Here is an 18,897-nt window from a genome sequence, read left to right as displayed (position 1 = left end):
GTAGTAAGGCAAAGGAGACCATGTGCAATAGAAATGACTGCAGCAAAATTAAAGCACTTTAACATTTAATAGGCTCTTACACTGGGCATTATTCAGCAACAAGTTTTAAGGTCATCTGTTTGGTATTTTAACCTCTAATGCCATTTCAAACAATTTTAGAATAGAATAGAATAGAATTAACCAGTTTGGAAAAGACTTTCAAGATCATCAAGTCCAACCTATCACCCGACACCATCTGATCAGCTAAACCATGGCACTAAGTGCCCCATCCAGTCTCTTCCTAAACACTTCCAGTGATGGTGACTCAACCACCTCCCTGGGCAGCCCATTCCAATGGCCAATCACTCTTTCTGTGAAGAATTTCTTCTTCTTCCTTCTAGACCAAAGACCCTGAAGAAACATGCAGCAAGTTTGATACTGATAATATTTTACTCAAAACAGACAGGGAAAGCCGAGGCACACAGAGCGCATCAAGCTACTACCTCATTCACAGGTACTCTGTAACAGCTGCAATTGCCAGACTGGCATTAGCATCTTTGTTTGTCTCCTCCCCCCAGCTTGGTGTCCAGTAGTAATGCTTCTGAAGGCCGTGGGAGAGCTCTGCAAGGTGAACATGCCCATCCACCTCGTATGGGTTCACGTCTGTACAATTAGGTTTCAGGCGGCCTGTCTGAATCAAGTCTGAAAATGCCTGAAATTAATTAAAGCAAGAACATGACACAGAGAGCAGTCCACTTGGATTGTGGTGAAAGCTCTAGAAGACAGCAGGCAATAGGAGATCAGTTCAGTAACCAAACCAAGCCCAACCCTCTTAGAGGAGTTCAAACACTTACCACACAGGTGGCTTCATCCAGTTTGTTCCCCCAGATGTAAATATAGGAAAGCTCCCTGTTTGTTTTCATTGCATCTGAAAGAGGCACCAGTCCTTTGCCACTTAGACCATTGTTTACCACTGACAACCTAATGAACAGGGAAAACAGTTATGCAAAGGTGTGCCAAACCACAGAATTCCCATCTCCTAGCTAAAACCAAGAGTTTAACTGTGATTGATTCTTATTTTAGATCTCATCCTTAGATATATTGACATATTTGTTATTGATAATGTAATTATTTATTTGTGTCAAGGCCAGCCCTACTATAAGATCTGTTTCAGGTTGCTGAATGCAGTAGGGACCATGGACTTGTGCTATTTCCCAAGGCATTTCCATGACTCCTGCAGCCAGGTTGTTCACTATTTAGCTCTTCGGTGTCAGTACTACATGGTGGCCAGGTCTCATCTCTAGCCTGCTTTGAAGCCCAAGCCTTGGCATTTATCCAGGGCTAAGCTTTGATCTTTGTGGAGTGGCAGTTATTTTTATATTAGAGAACCTGGAAGGCTTTCAGAGGCACCTACCAGCCGCCACCTCCTCAGTCTGCTACTTAAAACTAATGGCTTCAGGTAACACCTTTGATCAGCTTTCACATCCTGCCAGCACAGGGTTTAAGGCCGGCTACAAAAACACCCTGATGGAGAGATTAGAGCTCTTTTGGGTTCACCCGGAAGCTAACTTCAACAGAGGATTTTCTTAAGTGTTGAAGATCAGAATCAACAAATACAGTGCCCTATCCCTGCATGGAATCTGATTTCTCTCAAAATTCTGAAGACCTACAGCTCTTGTTTGGTTTTGCCTGTGTCACAGACCTATTTGCCTTCCCCCCACATCTCCCTTAGAATGACTAAAAGCTGTGAATCATATCTGAGATGAACCACTACACAACTCATCCAAAAGCCCCTGAAACAGAAGACCAAGTGTATGTCAGGCCACACAGCAATGGATATAAGATGAGAAAAAGCAGTATAAGGAAATGGGGATAGAATGAGTATTAGTAGGCCTGGCAGCGTGGGAAGGTGAACAGGAGGCGTTAGCATGCAGACTGAATGTCATTGTCATGGCCCAGTGTTCACTCCTTTAACTCATGTGAACCTACAGGGGACTTCACTGAGATACCAGACACAGGCCTCCTATGCTGTCTGAAACATACAGTAGGTCTCCAGCTGTAGGGCTCTGAGAGGACCTGTGGCTCACCTCCAGCACCTAGGAAGTGCCACAGGATTGGACCATCTCACATGGCAGGAGATACCTGTGCTTAGCAAAGAAATCCCACCCAATCTGTCACTCACAGGTTCTTTTTTTCCCTGAGAAGGAAAAAATGACCAAAAAGGTTGGAACTTGGTGACTTTTTCATTTTGATTATCACCAAAGCACACAGGTCTGATGTCAGATCAGCCACTGCAAAAATATGAGTTCCTAATGCTCTGAGTCATTACACAAGGATGATCCAAAGCTATGAGGATAGGCTGAGGGAGCTGGGGCTCTTCAGCTCAGAGAAGACTCCTGGGGGACCTTATAGCTGCCTTCCAGTACCTGAAGGAATCCTACAGGAAGGCTGGAGAGGGACTTTTCGTAAGAGTGTCTAGCGATAGAACAAGGGGCAATAGTTTGAAGATGAAGGACAGTAAGTTTAGACTGGATTTTAGGAAGAACTTCTCTAGTACAAGAGTGGTGAGACTCTGGAATAGGCTGCCTAGGGAGGCTGCCTAGGGAGGCTGGGGGTGATTCCTCCCTGGGGGTGTCCAAGACCAGGTTGGATGAGCCTTGAGCAGCCAAGTCTAGCTGAGAGGCATCCCTGTGCATGGTGAGGAGGTTGAAGTGGATGATCTCTAAAGTCCCTTCCAACCCAAGCCATTCTATGATACTAACGCTCGAAGAGTCCTGTTGTACCAAGCCAAGGCTTCACTCAGGTAGATGGCTCCAGCATCTTCTATTCTGTTTGCACCAAGGTCTAGGATTTCCAGGGTTTGGTTCCGTTTTAGTAGTTCTCCCAGAAACTTTACACCATCACGGCTGATTTTATTACTGAAAGAGAGATGCATACAGATTTTTAAGAGGGCTAAGAAAATGAGGTTCTAATGTTAGTCAGGGTTGTGTCACTTAACAGCTCTTACCAGCCAAGATCAAGGTATCTCAGGCTGGAGTTTTCATACAGTGCCTCACACAGTCGCTCTACACCAAAGTTTTTCATTTCATGCTTGCACAAGTGTAGCTCCACAAGAGAAGGGTTGGTTTTCAACATCAGAGCTATGTGAACTGTGGTCTCTTCCTAAAAATATAAACTCATTTATTATTAAGCTCTACTTTAGGATAAGACATGGTCTTCTTCCAATAAAGCAGGTGCAGAGGAGGGCCACAAAACCATCAGATGCTTGGAGCACCTCTGCTACAGAGACAGGCTGAGGGAGCTGGGGTTGTTCAGCCTGGAGAAGAGAAGGCTCTGAGGAGACCTAATAATGACCTTCCAGTACCTGAAGGGGGCCTACAAGAAGGATGGAGAGAGATTGTTTGCAACGGCCTGAAGTAATAGGACAAGGGGCAATGGCTTCAAACTAGAGAAGAGCAGGTTCAGATTGGGTGTTAGGAACAAGTTCTTTACCATGAGGTTGGTGCAACACTGGAACAGGTTGCCCAGGGAGGTGGTTGGGGCCCAATCCCTGGAGATATTCAAGGAGAGGCTTGACAGGGCTCTGGGAAACCTATCTAGTTGAGGATGCCCCTGCTCACTGCAGAGGGGGTTGGACTAGATGACCTTTGGAAGTCCCTTCCAGCCCAGACCATTCTATGATTCTGAAAGGGAGCTGCACAGCTAGCAGTAGTGTCCTTTTTCACATATTGCAGCTTTGTACCAAAAATAAACAGAAAGTAAGATGATAGCTCTGAAAATTTAAAAAACACTAGAAAGGCATTTGCAGATTTACAATACTATACACAACCCTGCAAACACCAGGGGCATCAATGTTTGAATCATTATGTCTAATCAGTTTGCCTCCCAGTCACTGCTCTTCAAAAACTGGATGTTTGAGTCAGCCTTCACTAACATTAAAAGCATTTTGTCATGACTCTAACCTATTATTTCATAAAAATGATTGCTATGGGCAAAAAGATGTCCTGTCACTGTAAGCCAAAGTTAAGTTTGTTTTAAAGATGTCCTATTTAGTTAAGAAAATACCTGAGTGAATACTGAGAGGCAAAAATAAAGCAACGACCCTGAGGCCTCAAGAAATTTGAGAGCTGAAGGTGGGCACAATGGCAAATAGTCTTCCACAGATACAGACCAGGCCCTTACTGGCCTATAGTAGTTTAAATTGACTTCTTACACTGGCTTTAGGCAGATCAAGAAAAGAAACAATTACAATCAGTTTAAACTGTGAAACTAGTATGATCAGTTTAATTTCATTCTCATGCCATCAGGAAAATGCTGTACCTACTGTAGACACCTGGCAGCTGCCTTTGGACTGGTAAAACCACCACCACAAACAGCTCAACAGCCAGGACTTCAGCAGGACCAGCAATGTACAGAAGCTGCAAGTGACAGCCCTGCAGCTCAGGGTGCAGTGTCATGACGAGTTGTCAGTGTGAACAGGACAAGTTGTCAGTGTGATTTTCTCCTTCAGGCTGCAGCTCTGGCAGTGGCCCATGTATAACTGCTCAGGTACACAGCAGTCTTTTATTCTGCCTCTTATTTCCTGCTAAATCTCTCTCAATGCACAACACTCTCCATGCAGCAGCAGAAGGAATGCTTGGTTCACCAATACCCTTAGCCCATGATTTAACAAATGGCATGTGCCAAGAAAGAGCTGGTTTTAAAATTAACCTTCTAGCTGGAGAGGGGCAGCTGTGACTGCACAGAACTTGGCACACAAAGAGAAAACAAAGAGTATCTCTGCAACCATTCCCTTCACTTCATAAGGAAGCCCAGGGAGCTGTAGTTCAGCAGTCCATAAATACATCAGTTCTGACTTCAGTGATGCTTCTCTCTCTGAGCTGCCACCACCATCTGCACACATACCTCTTGGCTGTACAGTAAAGGACGATTTAAGTTAATTGCTTTGAGTGATTGGTTCTGAGTCAGGGCTGTTGCTATGGCTATTAGACACTGGGTACCCTGGAAAGGAAAAGAAATAAACTCTTTAGAGAAACCTGTCCAAAGTATAGACTGAGCTCCCAAATTACCAGGACTTCTTAGAACTGTCTGTCAGCAGTTCTATCAAATAGGCTGAGGTTGAAACACTATTATTTCTGCCTCCATGTTCTCTGGGGAGATGCAAGTGCAGCAGACAATGTATTTTCTGATGATTAACACCAATATCAACTCCCTGTGGAATAGACTGGGATCAGACTAAGAAGTACAAGTGACCAGGAGACCTGGCAACTCAGAAAACAAAGAACAAGAATAATACATCTCAAAGATCCTTGTCCATTTCATTGATCCTGTGGTTTGGTTTTCCAGATTCACTAATTGAAATCACCTGTGTGCTCTCTGAGGTATTTGGTAGATCCTTAGGTAACATTTATCCACTAGGTAAATTAATAGCAAATATGAATTAATGTGATATAGAGTAGTGCCAGTCTAGACAGAATCCAGCCCAGTTCAGATGTTTGCATTTCCTTCTCATTTGCTCACTTATTCATATTTACATTATTTTCCAATCAGGCTGTTCTACACCCAAAGCTATTTTGCTTAAAATCAGTTTTCTATCAACTCCCTACCAAGCTTTCAAATAAATCCCACACTGGTTAATCTTTTCCTTGTTTATGTTTTCATAACACCCTTCTCAGTTTCTAAGAGATATTCCCCCTGCTAGTTTAGAAGCAAACTCTGTCGTGCCAAGAAACAAATTTAAAAGCATTTTTATCTTATCCCAGTGTTCTCCCTGCCTCCAGGTGACAATCAAACTTACTCCACACAGCACACACTTCATTATCTCCTGAAAGGATGAACACCCTGAACAGGAAGGCTGAAAGTGGCCTGTGAATTTCACTTCTAACTTGGTGAGAGCATTCTCCTGGAGGGGAAGATCTAGGACCAAATCTTCCTGGGCAGGGAACCACTTCTACTTCCTAGCCCCTCTGGACAAGGACATACCATGAGTCAGGGCCCTGGGGCTGTGCATCAGGAGGCTCACACCTCCAATTGGTATTTCCTGTTGTAGCCCACAGGTTTTTTTAAAGCTTTTACTGGCCAGAGTGGGAAGTGCCTGCTTAGTGCATTGACCCATTCCTACCCTCGTGACTTTCCCTGTGCACTGTGTAATAAGTCTCAGCACTCAGCTCTAGGAGGTGGCAAGTTACCTGAGATCAAACTGGATGTCTTTCTCTCAATTCAACACTCTTGTGCCTATGTCCTTTATGGATCAAGCTCTCATAGGAGCGACAGAGCTTTGGGACTGGGTGACTTCCAGGCATTACAGCTCTGCAATCAAACTGGGTGTCTTTCTACTCGGTTCAACACTCTTGTGCCTATGTCCTTTATGGATCAAGCTCTCATAGGAGCAACAAGAGATTTGGGACTGGGTGACTTCCAGCCATTACAGCTCTGCATACTTTAGAAGGAAAAGAACCTCCAGGGAACAAGAAGTCAGTTCTTCAATGTGAATTACACAGTACCTAGACAGTATAACAAAAATAAGCAGCAAACCCAAAACTTGGAGAATGTGAAAGGCATGCCCCTGAACTCCCAGGGACATAGTGGCTCTAATATATCTTGTTATGACTTCACAGGTGTTTTATGCGGCATGCCTTTCCAAGCAGGCATTGCAGTATTATATATTGTGTTATCTCCAGCTATCACAACATGTAAAATCAAGGACAACAGAGGGCATTTTCCCATCATTAAGCAGTGCAGGACTTATGCCATTGCTGGTAATTTTACTGGGTTACTCACCACATCACAGTCTCCAAGATCCAGCTTCTCTAAGGTTGAATTGATTTGCAGCATTGAAGCAAAGAACATCCCACCTTCGTTTCCTATTTTGTTTCCAGTCATTCTCAAATACCTAAGAGTTTCATTCCTCTAGACAAAATAATAAGAACAAAATAACAATTCCTTTTAAACGGCCTGAAAACCACCACTGTCCTTTTCCCTGTGAATCCTGCTGGTTGTCACACAAAGAGAAAACATCCCTCCAGAAGAACTATGTCTAAGTGATAACACTGATTATGCAGCTGGCTCGGGCTCCTCTCAGTGGAGGAGAGTCTGGAAGCAAAACTCAAGTATTTGAAAACTTTTTTTTTCTTCCCAGTTCACAAACTTCACAATGAGGAAACTAATCCAAGCAGATATTCCTACCTAAACTGGCAGCTGAAATGCAAATGATATCAAAACTGCATTTTAAACAAGAAGACAGTTTGCTTTTTGCTTTATTTGTCACGCTCTTAATTCACATAAACAGTCACAGCTCAGTGGAGCTAGTCACCTTCAGCAGGACGACTTGGCAGAGGCACAAAGCAGTGTGGAAGTCTCTATAGGACTGGATACTTTGTTTGCTATATAAAGTTCTGATGAAGTGACAGAAATGTCAGCATCTTTCCCCTCACCCTGCACAGAATTTCAATGGATATGAAATACCTGATCACTATCAAAGCCCTAAATGAAATGCAGAGTAGTTTTGTGGGTTTAATTCCTCAGTGCCACCGTAGTCACTCATTACCACAGATTATGATTGAGTAATTGCAAAACAAATAGTTCTGGGAGCAGCAGAACTAACACAGCCTGATTTCATACAGCTTTTACATCATCCATATGTCCCCAATACCCCCTTCCTTGCTGCAGAATCTCACAAGAGAGCATCTTCATGGCACAGCCATGGGGCTGTAGGTCACATCCTGCCACCAGCCTACTCAGCAAACCCAGCCAATGCTGCCGTGAGGCTGCACGAATAGTTTTGGGGGTTGTTTGGAAGCCACTGCAGAGTTTTGGAGGCCTGTCAAATTTAGCTGAAATCGGTTCAAAGAGTGTGAAGAAGGAAGAAAGAGCTCATGTGAGTCTCATTTCACAAACACAATGATCTTGCACACAAGCCTCGTTTCCTTGGGAAACCACATTAAAAATAACAAATGTTTTGCTGCTGCTGCTGCAAGGCCAAGCTTTGAAAACATGCCTCAGACATCTTGAATCAAGACAAACATTGGCATCAAGGTGAAGGCAAATGTACTCAAATGCATTTCTTTTTTAAAAAGGGGTGAACTGGTGGCATTACAGATTCCACAGCATATTTTACACAGAAAACCCCAGCTGTAATAGTTGTGATAATTAATTAAGTGGTAACGGCAGTGCAGCACAACTTTCTCTTGTGTGAAATGTGATTTCTGAAGTCTGCCTTGGGAAAAGAAGCAACCCCTGTGATACAGCAAACCACTGAATAGACTGAAGACAGAGGGCCCTTTCAGCCAGCTCTGATCTTGGCAGGACGACCAGTACTGTTCATCAAAAGCAAAAATGTCAGACCAGATGCCATTGTCTGCATCTCCCAGACAAATACTCACACGGAGCGCTGTTGCTATCAGCTCTGCTCCACTTGTGCCAATATCATTAAACATCAGGTTAAGGTAGCGCAGATTGGAGTTTTCCTGAGGGACAAACAAAGCAGAGAGCAATGAGGCTTTTTCCAGAGCATGTCTGCATTTTTCAAGGAGGAGATTCATCATATATGTCTCTGTCCTTTGCTGCATTTCAGGCAGCCCAATTTGGAGAAGCAGTTGAAGAGCACAGTGTGCAGGCTCTCATGAGGTTTACAGGAACCACCTAGAAACCTGTATGCTTAGCATGATTAAACGAGGCAGATGGTCAAGTTCAGATGCAGATCTTCAAGCCTTTTGTGAATTTAATAGCCTTTCCTGAGCTCCAGGAACACAGGCAACAAATGGAAACATCATTTTCCATCTGTATTCCAGTGCTTACAATGACAAAAAGGCACCATTTAAGTTCCTTGTGTGCAGGTCTACAAAAAGGCCAACAGAGATGTTAAAAGTATCTAAAACAGGGGCCCTGACACACATGACACTACAATTACCTCCTTTGTTGACTTGATCTGTTAGCCTACAACCCCCCCAGTTTATTTCACACCCAAACCAAATGGCCAGGAAATTAAAAACCTCCTCAGAGAGTACAAGCTGAGATTCCATTGAGATGGAGTTGGGCATGGAATTTTGCCATACTCATGCATTCTTCTTTCCAACACACCACATATAAATATTACCATAGCCAAATATATTACAAATTGCTGAAAGATAAATATCACTTTGGCACCTGGAGGAATGTTGCCACATGCTTTGCTCCAGCATCAGTCAATACGTTACACCTAAGATCCAAACCTGAAAAAGATGAAGAATTAAGAATGTGACAAGTGTGCATCTGCCACTAAGTGATCTCCAAGCAAAAAGAAATCAAGATGAACTAAGGCTAAAATCAAGAGTGTTTATGTTTTCTTCTATTAGCACAGCAATGTCAAACACATGAAAAAAGCTTACCTGTGACAAACGCAGAATCGTGTAAGACAGAGCCAAGAACTTGAAGATCATCATCTGTAACTCTCTGCACAGGCACAAGACGATTATTTCCAGCTATTTTCACTGTGAGCCCTTTTGTCCCTTTGCTGTAATAGAAAAATATAATTACAGGGGGAGAAGAAAAATGACACAGAAAAAATAATTCTTTTTCCACCTAAAAAGCGTATCCATTCTTGCCCTCACTGATGTGTTTGCACAGAATTAGCTGCTGCCACTACCTTTGGCAACACCATGACAGACAACACAATTCAAGCTGTAGCTCCTAACTGCCCTTTTTGATATTCTGAAGACACTGCACAGCTGTGAGACCACACTTAGCACACCAGCACAGAAAGGAGGAAGACGCAAGATGAGGGGAAGACAGACGGAAGCAAAGGCTGTCCTAGAGGTTACTTCAGCTTCCTCTTGTCACTTGTTCCCTTTCTGTTATTTATACTAACCTGCCCTCAGGATCAAAACCTAAGCATTTCCCAGTGCTATATTTTCTCAAGTTTTCTGTCCAGAGAACAATTAACTTTGACACCAGGAGCATCCTTGAGAGGAAATCTTACCAAGCCACAGAACCAGAGTTTGAATGGTTAATACCTTGGCAGGATTCAGAGATGGTTCAGGAGACTATTACTAGCTGGAACCTAACTGGATGCAGCTGAGGCTTTTTAAACAGCAATGAGACAAAAGGAAGGGAGCTAGGATGAGTAGATGGTTTGTCTTCTTTAAGGGACATAAAGGCACCATCCTGTACATTTTTCACTTTTTTTGATTTCACTGCTTGTAAAGCTGCCCAGAAGGGATATATAGCTGCAGACTTCTGCCAAGATGGTGTCAAGATGAGTCAAACCAGAACTTCAGCAGTAAATGCTAAATATGATTTATGTTTAAGCCTGAAACTGCGTGAACTGTCTTGTTTAATTCCTTGCCCTGCTATCTCATTTAAGGCTTTCAGAAGCATCTGAAACATGCTGTTATTTCCTTACATTTTATCATCTTTATCAACTTCTTGAAGCACATGAGCAATGAAGGGGTTTTCAGGATGGCCCAAGCTTTGGCAGGACTGAACATAGTGCTGATGAAGATCTGGACGAACTGACATGACCTGCTGGAAAACAAACCAAAGCGTTACTGCATCATTAAGGCAACCTAGCAACATCACCATGGCCCCAAGTGCTATTGTGCTAGGCTCTGTACAACAGTAAAAATGGGCTTGACTGAAAAGGGTTACAGCTCTTGATACCTAACACAAGAACGATCCAGACAGACAGGAAAAGCCCAAGGAAAAGAATGTGGATTTGTGGACGTTTCTGGTATGCCACCTCGTAGGATCTGAGCTAAGAGAGGATTAGTATTCACAGAGGTAAGGTTTTTTTCCCCTGCAAAGCAGCTGGCCTACCTGAGCGATCAACCTGCACCGGCTCCCTGCAGTGCCTGCCCCACGGCTGAGCTCTGCCCCGAGGTAATGTTTGGTCGAGGATCCTGTTTCCAAGGAGGGCAACCTGAGCCCTCCGCGGGGGAGCGGCGGGGAGCCAGGCCCAGGCCCCTGGCAGGAGGCCTCACCGCACTCCCACCCCTGCGCCCTGTCGCGCACCTCCCCAGCGGCGGCCTGGCCGCCCACGGCGGGAGCAGGATTCAGTCAGCTCGCCCCCAGGACATACTCTGGTCTGCCGGCGTCCTCCAAGGAGCCTCTGCAAAACCTTCCCTGGTTACACGGATTAGCAGTCACTCCAGAGCTGCCTGTCCCCGTCCTTCCCACCGCAGAAATCCTACAGCCTTGACCACTGCCCTCGCTGGCAGGAGGAGTGGGCTGGGATCACCAGCCCTCCTGTCCCACAGACTGTGGGGCTATAAACACTAAAGTACCCTCGTGCCACATCTGAGTTAACACCGGGAAGCCCCGCAGGGGTCCTTCCCCATGGCGTTTGCTCAGTTGTTCTTGTCCCGGTGGCACCTGGAAACAGCCCATCTCTGGCAAGGTGACATCTTCTCACTGCACTTACAGCTGCATAAAACGTTATCTCCCACCTGATGTCCTGACAGCTGCCCCCTAACCTTCAATTACTCCTTAAATGTCAGCTGAAAGGTTTCTTCTGTCCAGATATCAGAAGCAGTCAAGTAGTTGCCCCTTCCCACCTCTCACTCTTTTGCTGTCAGCATGAGTACAACTTGCTGATATTAAATATCAGATTCACTGACATCTCTCTGGTTCAGAAACTGCTGATACAGAAGATTCAAGTAAGATTCTTCCAGTCTTACAGTCATCACAGGTGAAGACAGATCTCAGTCAGTATTTATAAATGGAGGCTTTCAAGTACCAAGGGGGTAGCTTTGTCCAGTCCAACTGCCCTGACTTCATTAGGTCACTCTCTGAATCTGGCTGTTGTGGATGCACGGGGATTCAAATGCATAGTCCTCCTGTATGTGCTGCATGTTTTGTTCTTGACAAACACAAGCAGCCTTTTGTGGCGGTACAACTGAGACTAGAACTTGTCCCTAAATGTCCCTAATTTTTCCAGTATTTATTTAGTATGGGAAGGTCTCTGACTACTCTTGTTTTTTCATGGTTTTCTCTTCAGAAATTAAAATTAAGAAGCAGAGATGGCTGAGTCTCAGCAGAGCCAGGAGGCCAGTGCAGAGGGCATTCACTGCCCTAAAGCTGATTCTTTTGATTGTGAGGATGACCATGTTGAGACTGCACAAGAAATAGCAGTGAATGAAGTGCCAGATAATGAAGATATTCCTCCCACACATGTCACTGACAGGGTATTTTTTATTGATTTAGCCAATAAGCAACTGCAAACTATCTCACCAGAGGTGTTGAGTCTAGAACATCTGGAAGAGCTGCACATGGAAAAGAACCTGATCATAAGCATCCCCAGGGACATCAATCGCCTGAGGCACGTGAAGATCCTCTACTTGGATCACAATCACATACAGGACATATGTGAAGAACTGGGGGATCTGAAATGTCTTCAGAGCTTAGATTTAAGCAACAATCCCCTCTCCAGCAGTTCGCTGCCAGTTATCAGCAAGTTGCAGTCCCTCCGTCAGCTCAGGCTCTATAAAACAAACTTGCACGAACTCCCGGTGCAGATCTGTGAGTGCCTTCATCATGTCGAACTGCTTGGCCTTTCTGACAATAATCTCAAGTGTCTGCCTAAAGAAACAGTGAACCTGACAAAACTCAAGGAAATTTACCTCCAGAAAAATGGATTGGAAAGTTTTCCCAAGGAGCTTTGTTATATTGCTAATTTAGAAATAATAGATCTGGAACAAAACCTGATCAGTCTCATCCCAGAAGAGGTAGGCTTTTTGATAAACCTAGTTAAGCTATTTTTAGCTTTTAATAACTTATCCTCCATTCCTCCTACACTGCAATATTGCCAGAAACTGGCCGTGCTGGATCTGTCTCATAACCTCCTGCACAAGCTTCCCGCAGGTTTGAAGAATCTCACTGAAATGAGAGAACTCAGACTGTCTGCTAACAGCCTGGAGAAGTTCCCACGTCAGATCTGCTGCTGGCCATCCCTTTCCCATGTTTACCTGAGGAACACTGGCCTGAGAAAAGTACCTAGGTCCTTCAGCAGATTAACCAGTGTCAAGATACTAGATCTGAGTGCAAACTGCTTTGATGAGATTCCTAAAGGAATCTGCACTATGACAAATCTAGAAGAACTGGCCCTGGATGACAATCACATACAGGAGGTATTTGTTCCTTTGCTTTCATTTTTATTTTATTGATAACCCCCTTTTGCAAAATCCCAAGTTTTTCATTACAAACTGAGTGTCACTTTCCCTACTAGAGTGAGAAGGCATATTCCACCTCATATGTACCTTTGCTTGGGCTACTTGCTGTTGCTGACATCTGAGTAGGCAGGGAGAGAATTATACAATCATCTAGGCTGGAAAAGACCTTTAAAGATCATCACGTCCAACCATTAACATAACACTACCAAGTTCACTGCTAAACCATGTCCCTCAGCACTACATCTGCATGTCTTTCAAATGCCTGCAGGGATGGTGAGTTCACCACTTCCCTGGGCAACCCCGACTACCCTTTTGGTGAAGAAATTTTTCCTAGTGTCCAACCTAAACCTCCCTTGGAGCAACTGCAGGTGAAGAGACAGCCCCCCACCTGGCTCCAACCTCCTTTCAGGTAGCTGTAGAAAGTAAGGTGGTCTCCCCTCAGCCTCCTTTTCTCTAGATTAGACTACCCCAGTTCCCTCAGGCACTCCTCACAGGACTTGTTGCCAGCTTTGTTGCCCTTCTTTGGACCCACTAGAATAATAGGGAGGTGGAAACACTGACCTGTAAAGATGAAATAGTGAGTGAAGGAATTGCTTCAGTCTTTTTGTGTCTTTTTCTGTGCACGCTGGAAAATAAGAGCTGCATTTGCGTGGAATCAATACGTCACAAACTGAAACACAGAGCAGAGGGCAATTTAAAAATGGATGTGGTATTGTTAATGCCTTTTAACGCCATTACTGTTTGCTGTTCATTTGATAATGAGCAATTATGTACACCCTGCAGCTGTGTTGTTATCAGGGAAACACAATTCATGGGCATACTCATTCTGAGAGCTCAGGATACACCTCCCTTTTGACACAATGCAACACTGCTTTCTTTTCCAAGGAGATTTTCACTTGTGCAGTTTTCTTCTTGAAGGTTAAATTTACAGAAGTAGTAATGTATGCAAAACAATCCCTTTCAGATTTCACTCATTTACATTGCTCTCCCCTGCACTGTGCATACAAAGGAAATGAAGAAGCAGACTAATGTTTCTGCTCAGAAATAAAATTATCCCCCTAAGAAATCTTTCCAGCAGAGCAAACAATATGGATTTTTTTTTTCTTTTGGGCCAAAATCTCCACCATACTGTGAGGCATAATGTCACATTAATGAGCAGAACATCCTGTGCTCATCCATCAACAGTAATGCAGCTCCCCAGCATTTTCTTGGACATTTTTCCCTGAAAAGCAAATCCCAGAGATTGGTGTTTAATTGACATAATGTGTCTTTGTAATGACTGTGTCTAGATACCTGCGGAGGTGAAAGAGCTGACAAATTTGAAATGTCTTGGCCTGTCTGAAAACCAATTTAGTATCTTTCCAAAGGAAATCTTTCTCCTGGAGTCATTAGAGAGATTACACCTGGGACAAAATAAAGGAATTAAATTCACAAGCCTCCCAGAAGACATCAGCAAATTGCAGGTAGGAGCTATAGAAGGGAGAAGATCTCGGTCTGCTCGCAGCGTGGTGCTTCTGTGGACTTCAGCTGCTCCCAAATGCAGGAATGAAGGTTCTCTTAACCTCTTCAGATACATGGTGCAGCATCAGGCCAAGGCTGGCAGCACAGGAACAGTATCAAACCTCAGTGTTTGAATATTATGTTGTCCCTGTGTTTCGTAGACATCCCGGTGGTGTCTCAGTTTATAAACCTTACTTCTGTGTTTGTTAATATCTTCTGTACATTGATTATATTTCAAGCTAAGGGAAAAAGCTTGGCATTATTAAAACTCATGCACACGTATTTTCCAGAATCTGAAAGAACTGCATATGGAGAATAATTTTCTGGAGCATCTGCCTGCAGCTATCAGCTCTCTGACCCACTTGAAAACGCTGGACTGTCGCAACAATCTCCTTAAGCAGCTCCCAGACTCTTTGTGCCAAATGCAAGGTGAAAAAGAGTCTTTGTGTTTGTGCCCTTAAGGACGCAAATACCAGCAAGCATTTTGGAAGAAGGAGGAAGAGAAGGGAAGGAAGGAATGCAGCACATCATTGAGGGCTCATCCTGTAACTGTAAGGGAGCCAAATAGGGTAAAAGTTAGGGACTAGGAGGGTGGGGGAAGTGCTGTACCCAAGCCAAGCAGACAGGAGGGCATCATCCATCACTTCCTTCAACCTCAGGGTCTGGAGAAAAAGATGTTTCCCAGAGCTCATCTCTAAGCAGACCCCCCTGATATGCTGATATGGGTCAGCACCAGTGAATCCAGAGGAGTAGTGTGGAACTGGCTCTCTAGAGGTGATCCCCAGCCCAGTCTTGCCATCTTCCCTGGTTCTCCATTGCATCTCTGTGTGGCTAAGTCCATTAGCACTGTGGGCTGCTAATGGGCAGGATTTTTGAAAGTTGAATTAGGCACCTGGCTGCCAGGTGAATAGTCTTGTGAAGCAAATGCTTTGCTAGGAGAGCCTGGGTCCCATTTTTCTATATATGGGAGCAGAAACTTCAAAGTTTTAACTCTCTGGTGAGATGTTCAATGTACACATCCATTACATGCACAGACTGAACTGTTTGTGCCTCATCTGGGAACATGCAGGAATACCCCACATCGTTCCTGTCCTTTGTGCTACAGCTGTTTGCTTTTCTGCGTTCAGGCTTGCGAAAGCTGTTCCTTCAGAACAATCAACTGTCCCAGCTGCCTGAGGATTTGGACAGTCTTCAGCAGCTGGAGCTGGTACTTGTGGATGAGAACCCCATGACAGACCCTCCAATTGAAGTATGCTGCCAGGGGACAGCTGCCATCTGGGAATACTTAGAGGAAAAAAGGCGCAGAAAGGCCATGAAGTTAAAGGTAGGTGTGTTAAGAAAGCCACCACAATATACACACAAAGCTGCAGTTTTCATAATAGATACTTTGCAGAACAACTTACAGGGCACTATGCAACATAAAAACATCTTAAACCACCATCTGCATCAGCTAGGAGCAGTACTTCCATCACTGGTCATGTTAAGGCAGGATATGGGCAACCATCAGGGAACAGCATTGGGCATCATTCAAAAATGCACCAGAAAGTTGTCACTGATTCACCAGGTCAGAGTCAGTAGACACAGAACAGCCCTTACAACTTGCAACGGAGCTTGCCTTGGTTCCTTGTCCTCTGAAACAAGTCAGATCCTTTAAAGTCAAGGCATTACTTAAAGACAATGCAGGTGGCATCTTCACTCTTGTTGATCATACTTTGACTGTAGAGACACTATGTGATGCTTTTTGGCTTGATTTGTTTGGGTTTCCTTCTTCCCAAAAGAACACCAGGCTGTATCACCAGTGGGCCACAGAATTCATTTGCTCAGAGAAAGAAGGGCCAGAAGGAAGGAAAGGCAAATCCTCAGTCTCTGATTCTTCTGAATCTAAATTCTTTCTCGCTTTTCTGTAATGACTATCATTTATTCATAAAATACTGTGTTTCTCCCAAACTGAACTAAAAGCTGACATTTAAAGATGTGTGGACATTTACTGCTCTGCTCAAAGGGTCTGGAGGAGTACACTGTTTGTGTCCTTCCTGGTAAAACATTCCTCCTGGGAAAAATAACACAGAGTGAAGGAAAAGCCAGGTGGCTGGCAGTCTGTCTTAGCTGCAAACAAAGGCAGTCTAATACAGACACAAGGCTTTTGGAGACCATAATGTGCCTGGCTTTTTTTACACCAGTAGTGCTGCTCCACACAACTATTTTCTTTTCCCCTCTTCCTCCAGGTAACCAGATTGTCCTCTCTTCTCTTTTTCAGGTCAAAAGATTGTGGTGTATGTTGAAGGGAATTGGACCCTTCTTGGCACTTTATAAGGTAGCACAAACAAAAAAGAAGGGAAAAAAAGGAAAAGGATCAAAAGCCAAAAAGTGATATTTGGGCAGTAAATTGCACAGAGCTCTTTTCATTTACAAGAAGGGCAAATATAAGCAAGGACAAGCAAGGAGGAGACAAGCAGTATTAGCGCATTTGAATCACTGAGTGTTACAATGACAACCCCATTTCTGAGCTTCATTTTTGTGTCTCTGTCAACATGTACTCCCGCTGGATCAGGCAGATTCTGAAATGTTCTCTTTCCAAATGCACATTTTCTCAAAGCAAAAAGGCAGCTGATTGACTGGGAATTGATTGAGTCTGCAGGAATCTGGTGCAATGAAGTGTTCTTTGTTCTGAATCCTGAAGTATTTTACATGCAATTCTTAGAAATGTGTTTTCCAGGCAGGGAGGTACAGCCATACCTAGAGTGAAACACTAATTGTGGCCCCACCTACTAGTAGTTAGTTAATGAGTTTTACATTCAGAAATGATCAGTACCTTCTTTGGAAATATGGAGGAGGATTCCAGGCAGTCAGAACACATGCAAGTGCATTACCTGCCTCACCATCCTGTCTTACAGAGCTGCAATAAGCTGTTTCGAAAGTCTCTCTACACTTCTGCAAAACTGTTGGCTGATGTTTTGACAATCTGGAGTTAGAATGTGTTGAATGACTACAAACTGCCAGCTCCTTATAGCTCATCTCTGAGATAGCTTGGTGGCAGTTTGAAAAACATCTGTACAGCAGGCTTACTTGAAAGCAAGAGTTCTGCAGAATGCAGTATTCTGCAATGTTTCTGGCTCCTGGCATGTCCTAACACCTTTGCTCTTCAAAAGAACCATGACAAACACTCCTTACTATAATTCAAGCATGCCAAACTTATATGCAGCCATGTCTGTCCACAACGCTCTGCAGATAGCTTTTTGTCCCAGACATCTGATGTCCTTGTCTAGATTTCATTCTGTAATGCTCAGTTCCTCCTTAAACCATCCCAGAGTTTTATCTGCAGCATACATAAAGCTCAGAGCTGAACTGGGACTGACCAATGTGCAGGTTCAAAATGCATGAGTGGGTAGGAGCAGAACCTTTTGTTTAGTTTAATTGGCTGGTGGGAACTGCAGTCCTGCTTTCCCTTCCCTTGTCAGAGTTGCCTCCCAGAAGCTGGTGGGATCCTGGAGGAGGTGGTAAAGAAAGGGTCATCAAGACCCAGCTCTTCCTAGGGCTCCACCTCCAAGTAGAGCTCTCTGAATTCTGTGGCTACTTCTGCATCCAGGGTATGGATCTTATTTCTGTTTGGTTCTTCAACAGATTGAAAGAGAAATCTCTCTAATATGCTTGTTGGCAGGAGAGAGCTGTGAATGCAGGAAAGGGGGCTGGCCTGGTTTTGGTTTTCCATTTCTCTAGGTAATTGATGCTGTCTGATTGTTTAGAGGTGTCTTATGGATTTTCTTCACCCTAAGTGAAGGCAAAAAAGAACAGAGAGAAGGATGATTCAGAGACTACTGAGGAGGAAAACACTGGAAGAGAGTGATTTCCAGGAAGACTGGCAGATAGATAGGACATTTAATAGGAGTGATTTAATAAAAGCTTTCTACTGGCAAAATAGGTATGAGAGAATCATCAGAGGACAAAGGAGTGAGAAAGGGATCATGAACAGCAAGTGGAGAGCTTGCTAGCAGTGCTAGTGCTGTGCTCTGGAGCTGAGAATGAGGAACACAACTATAATACAGCAAGAAACCCCAACACTGAGGTCCAGTTTAGTCAGTAAGATTACAGCAGACACTGGACACAGAACATGGGGCAGCACCTTTACTAATTACAGAGAGACGTTCACGTGGGAAAGGAGTGATTCAGAGATCCTCACAGAACAGACAAAAGGATCAACTTCCCAGTTGGACCAAAGGCAGATGAGAGGAGGAAAGTCAAAGGAAGGCAAGTTAGTAAGAGAAGAGGTTGATGTGCT

At 44.0% G+C, this 18,897-nt stretch overlaps 2 protein-coding genes across 2 annotated transcripts; one reads left to right on the top strand and one right to left on the bottom strand.

The window, feature by feature from the left end:
• Positions 1–237: 237 nt before the first annotated feature.
• On the bottom strand, positions 238–10,929 carry LRRC34 (leucine rich repeat containing 34). Its single transcript, XM_009902370.2, has 11 exons — positions 10,771–10,929; positions 10,358–10,479; positions 9,345–9,469; positions 9,124–9,188; positions 8,361–8,444; positions 6,760–6,888; positions 4,885–4,980; positions 2,987–3,141; positions 2,742–2,897; positions 834–960; positions 238–691 (listed from the first exon to the last, which is right to left on the bottom strand). The coding sequence occupies exons 2-11, from the start codon at positions 10,471–10,473 to the stop codon at positions 488–490; spliced, it is 1,257 nt and encodes a 418-aa protein (XP_009900672.2). The 5' UTR covers positions 10,474–10,479; positions 10,771–10,929; the 3' UTR covers positions 238–487.
• Positions 10,930–11,972: 1,043 nt separating this feature from the next.
• Positions 11,973–18,061, top strand: LRRIQ4 (leucine rich repeats and IQ motif containing 4). Its single transcript, XM_009902410.2, has 5 exons — positions 11,973–13,079; positions 14,411–14,584; positions 14,912–15,050; positions 15,749–15,945; positions 16,879–18,061. The coding sequence occupies exons 1-5, from the start codon at positions 11,973–11,975 to the stop codon at positions 16,990–16,992; spliced, it is 1,731 nt and encodes a 576-aa protein (XP_009900712.2). The 3' UTR covers positions 16,993–18,061.
• Positions 18,062–18,897: the final 836 nt, after the last annotated feature.

This window comes from Dryobates pubescens, chromosome 13, assembly GCF_014839835.1.
Source record: "Dryobates pubescens isolate bDryPub1 chromosome 13, bDryPub1.pri, whole genome shotgun sequence".
NCBI lineage: Eukaryota > Metazoa > Chordata > Aves > Piciformes > Picidae > Dryobates > Dryobates pubescens.
This window is presented reverse-complemented; position numbering and strand designations above follow the sequence as displayed.

What these genes read in the sequence shown, in the direction of transcription:
- LRRC34 (XM_009902370.2), bottom strand. Translation starts at nt 10,473, where the DNA reads ATGTCAGTTCGTCCAGATCTTCATCAGCACTATGTTCAGTCCTGCCAA. An exon ending in ATCTTGGAGACTGTGATGTG is followed by an intron (nt 4,981 to 6,759) that starts GTGAGTAACCCA and finishes TTTCCTTTCCAG; the next exon opens with GGTACCCAGTGTCTAATAGC. An exon ending in TGGATGAAGCCACCTGTGTG is followed by an intron (nt 692 to 833) that starts GTAAGTGTTTGA and finishes AATTAATTTCAG; the next exon opens with GCATTTTCAGACTTGATTCA.
- LRRIQ4 (XM_009902410.2), top strand. Translation starts at nt 11,973, where the DNA reads ATGGCTGAGTCTCAGCAGAGCCAGGAGGCCAGTGCAGAGGGCATTCAC. An exon ending in ATGACAATCACATACAGGAG is followed by an intron (nt 13,080 to 14,410) that starts GTATTTGTTCCT and finishes GACTGTGTCTAG; the next exon opens with ATACCTGCGGAGGTGAAAGA. An exon ending in CTCTTTGTGCCAAATGCAAG is followed by an intron (nt 15,051 to 15,748) that starts GTGAAAAAGAGT and finishes TTCTGCGTTCAG; the next exon opens with GCTTGCGAAAGCTGTTCCTT.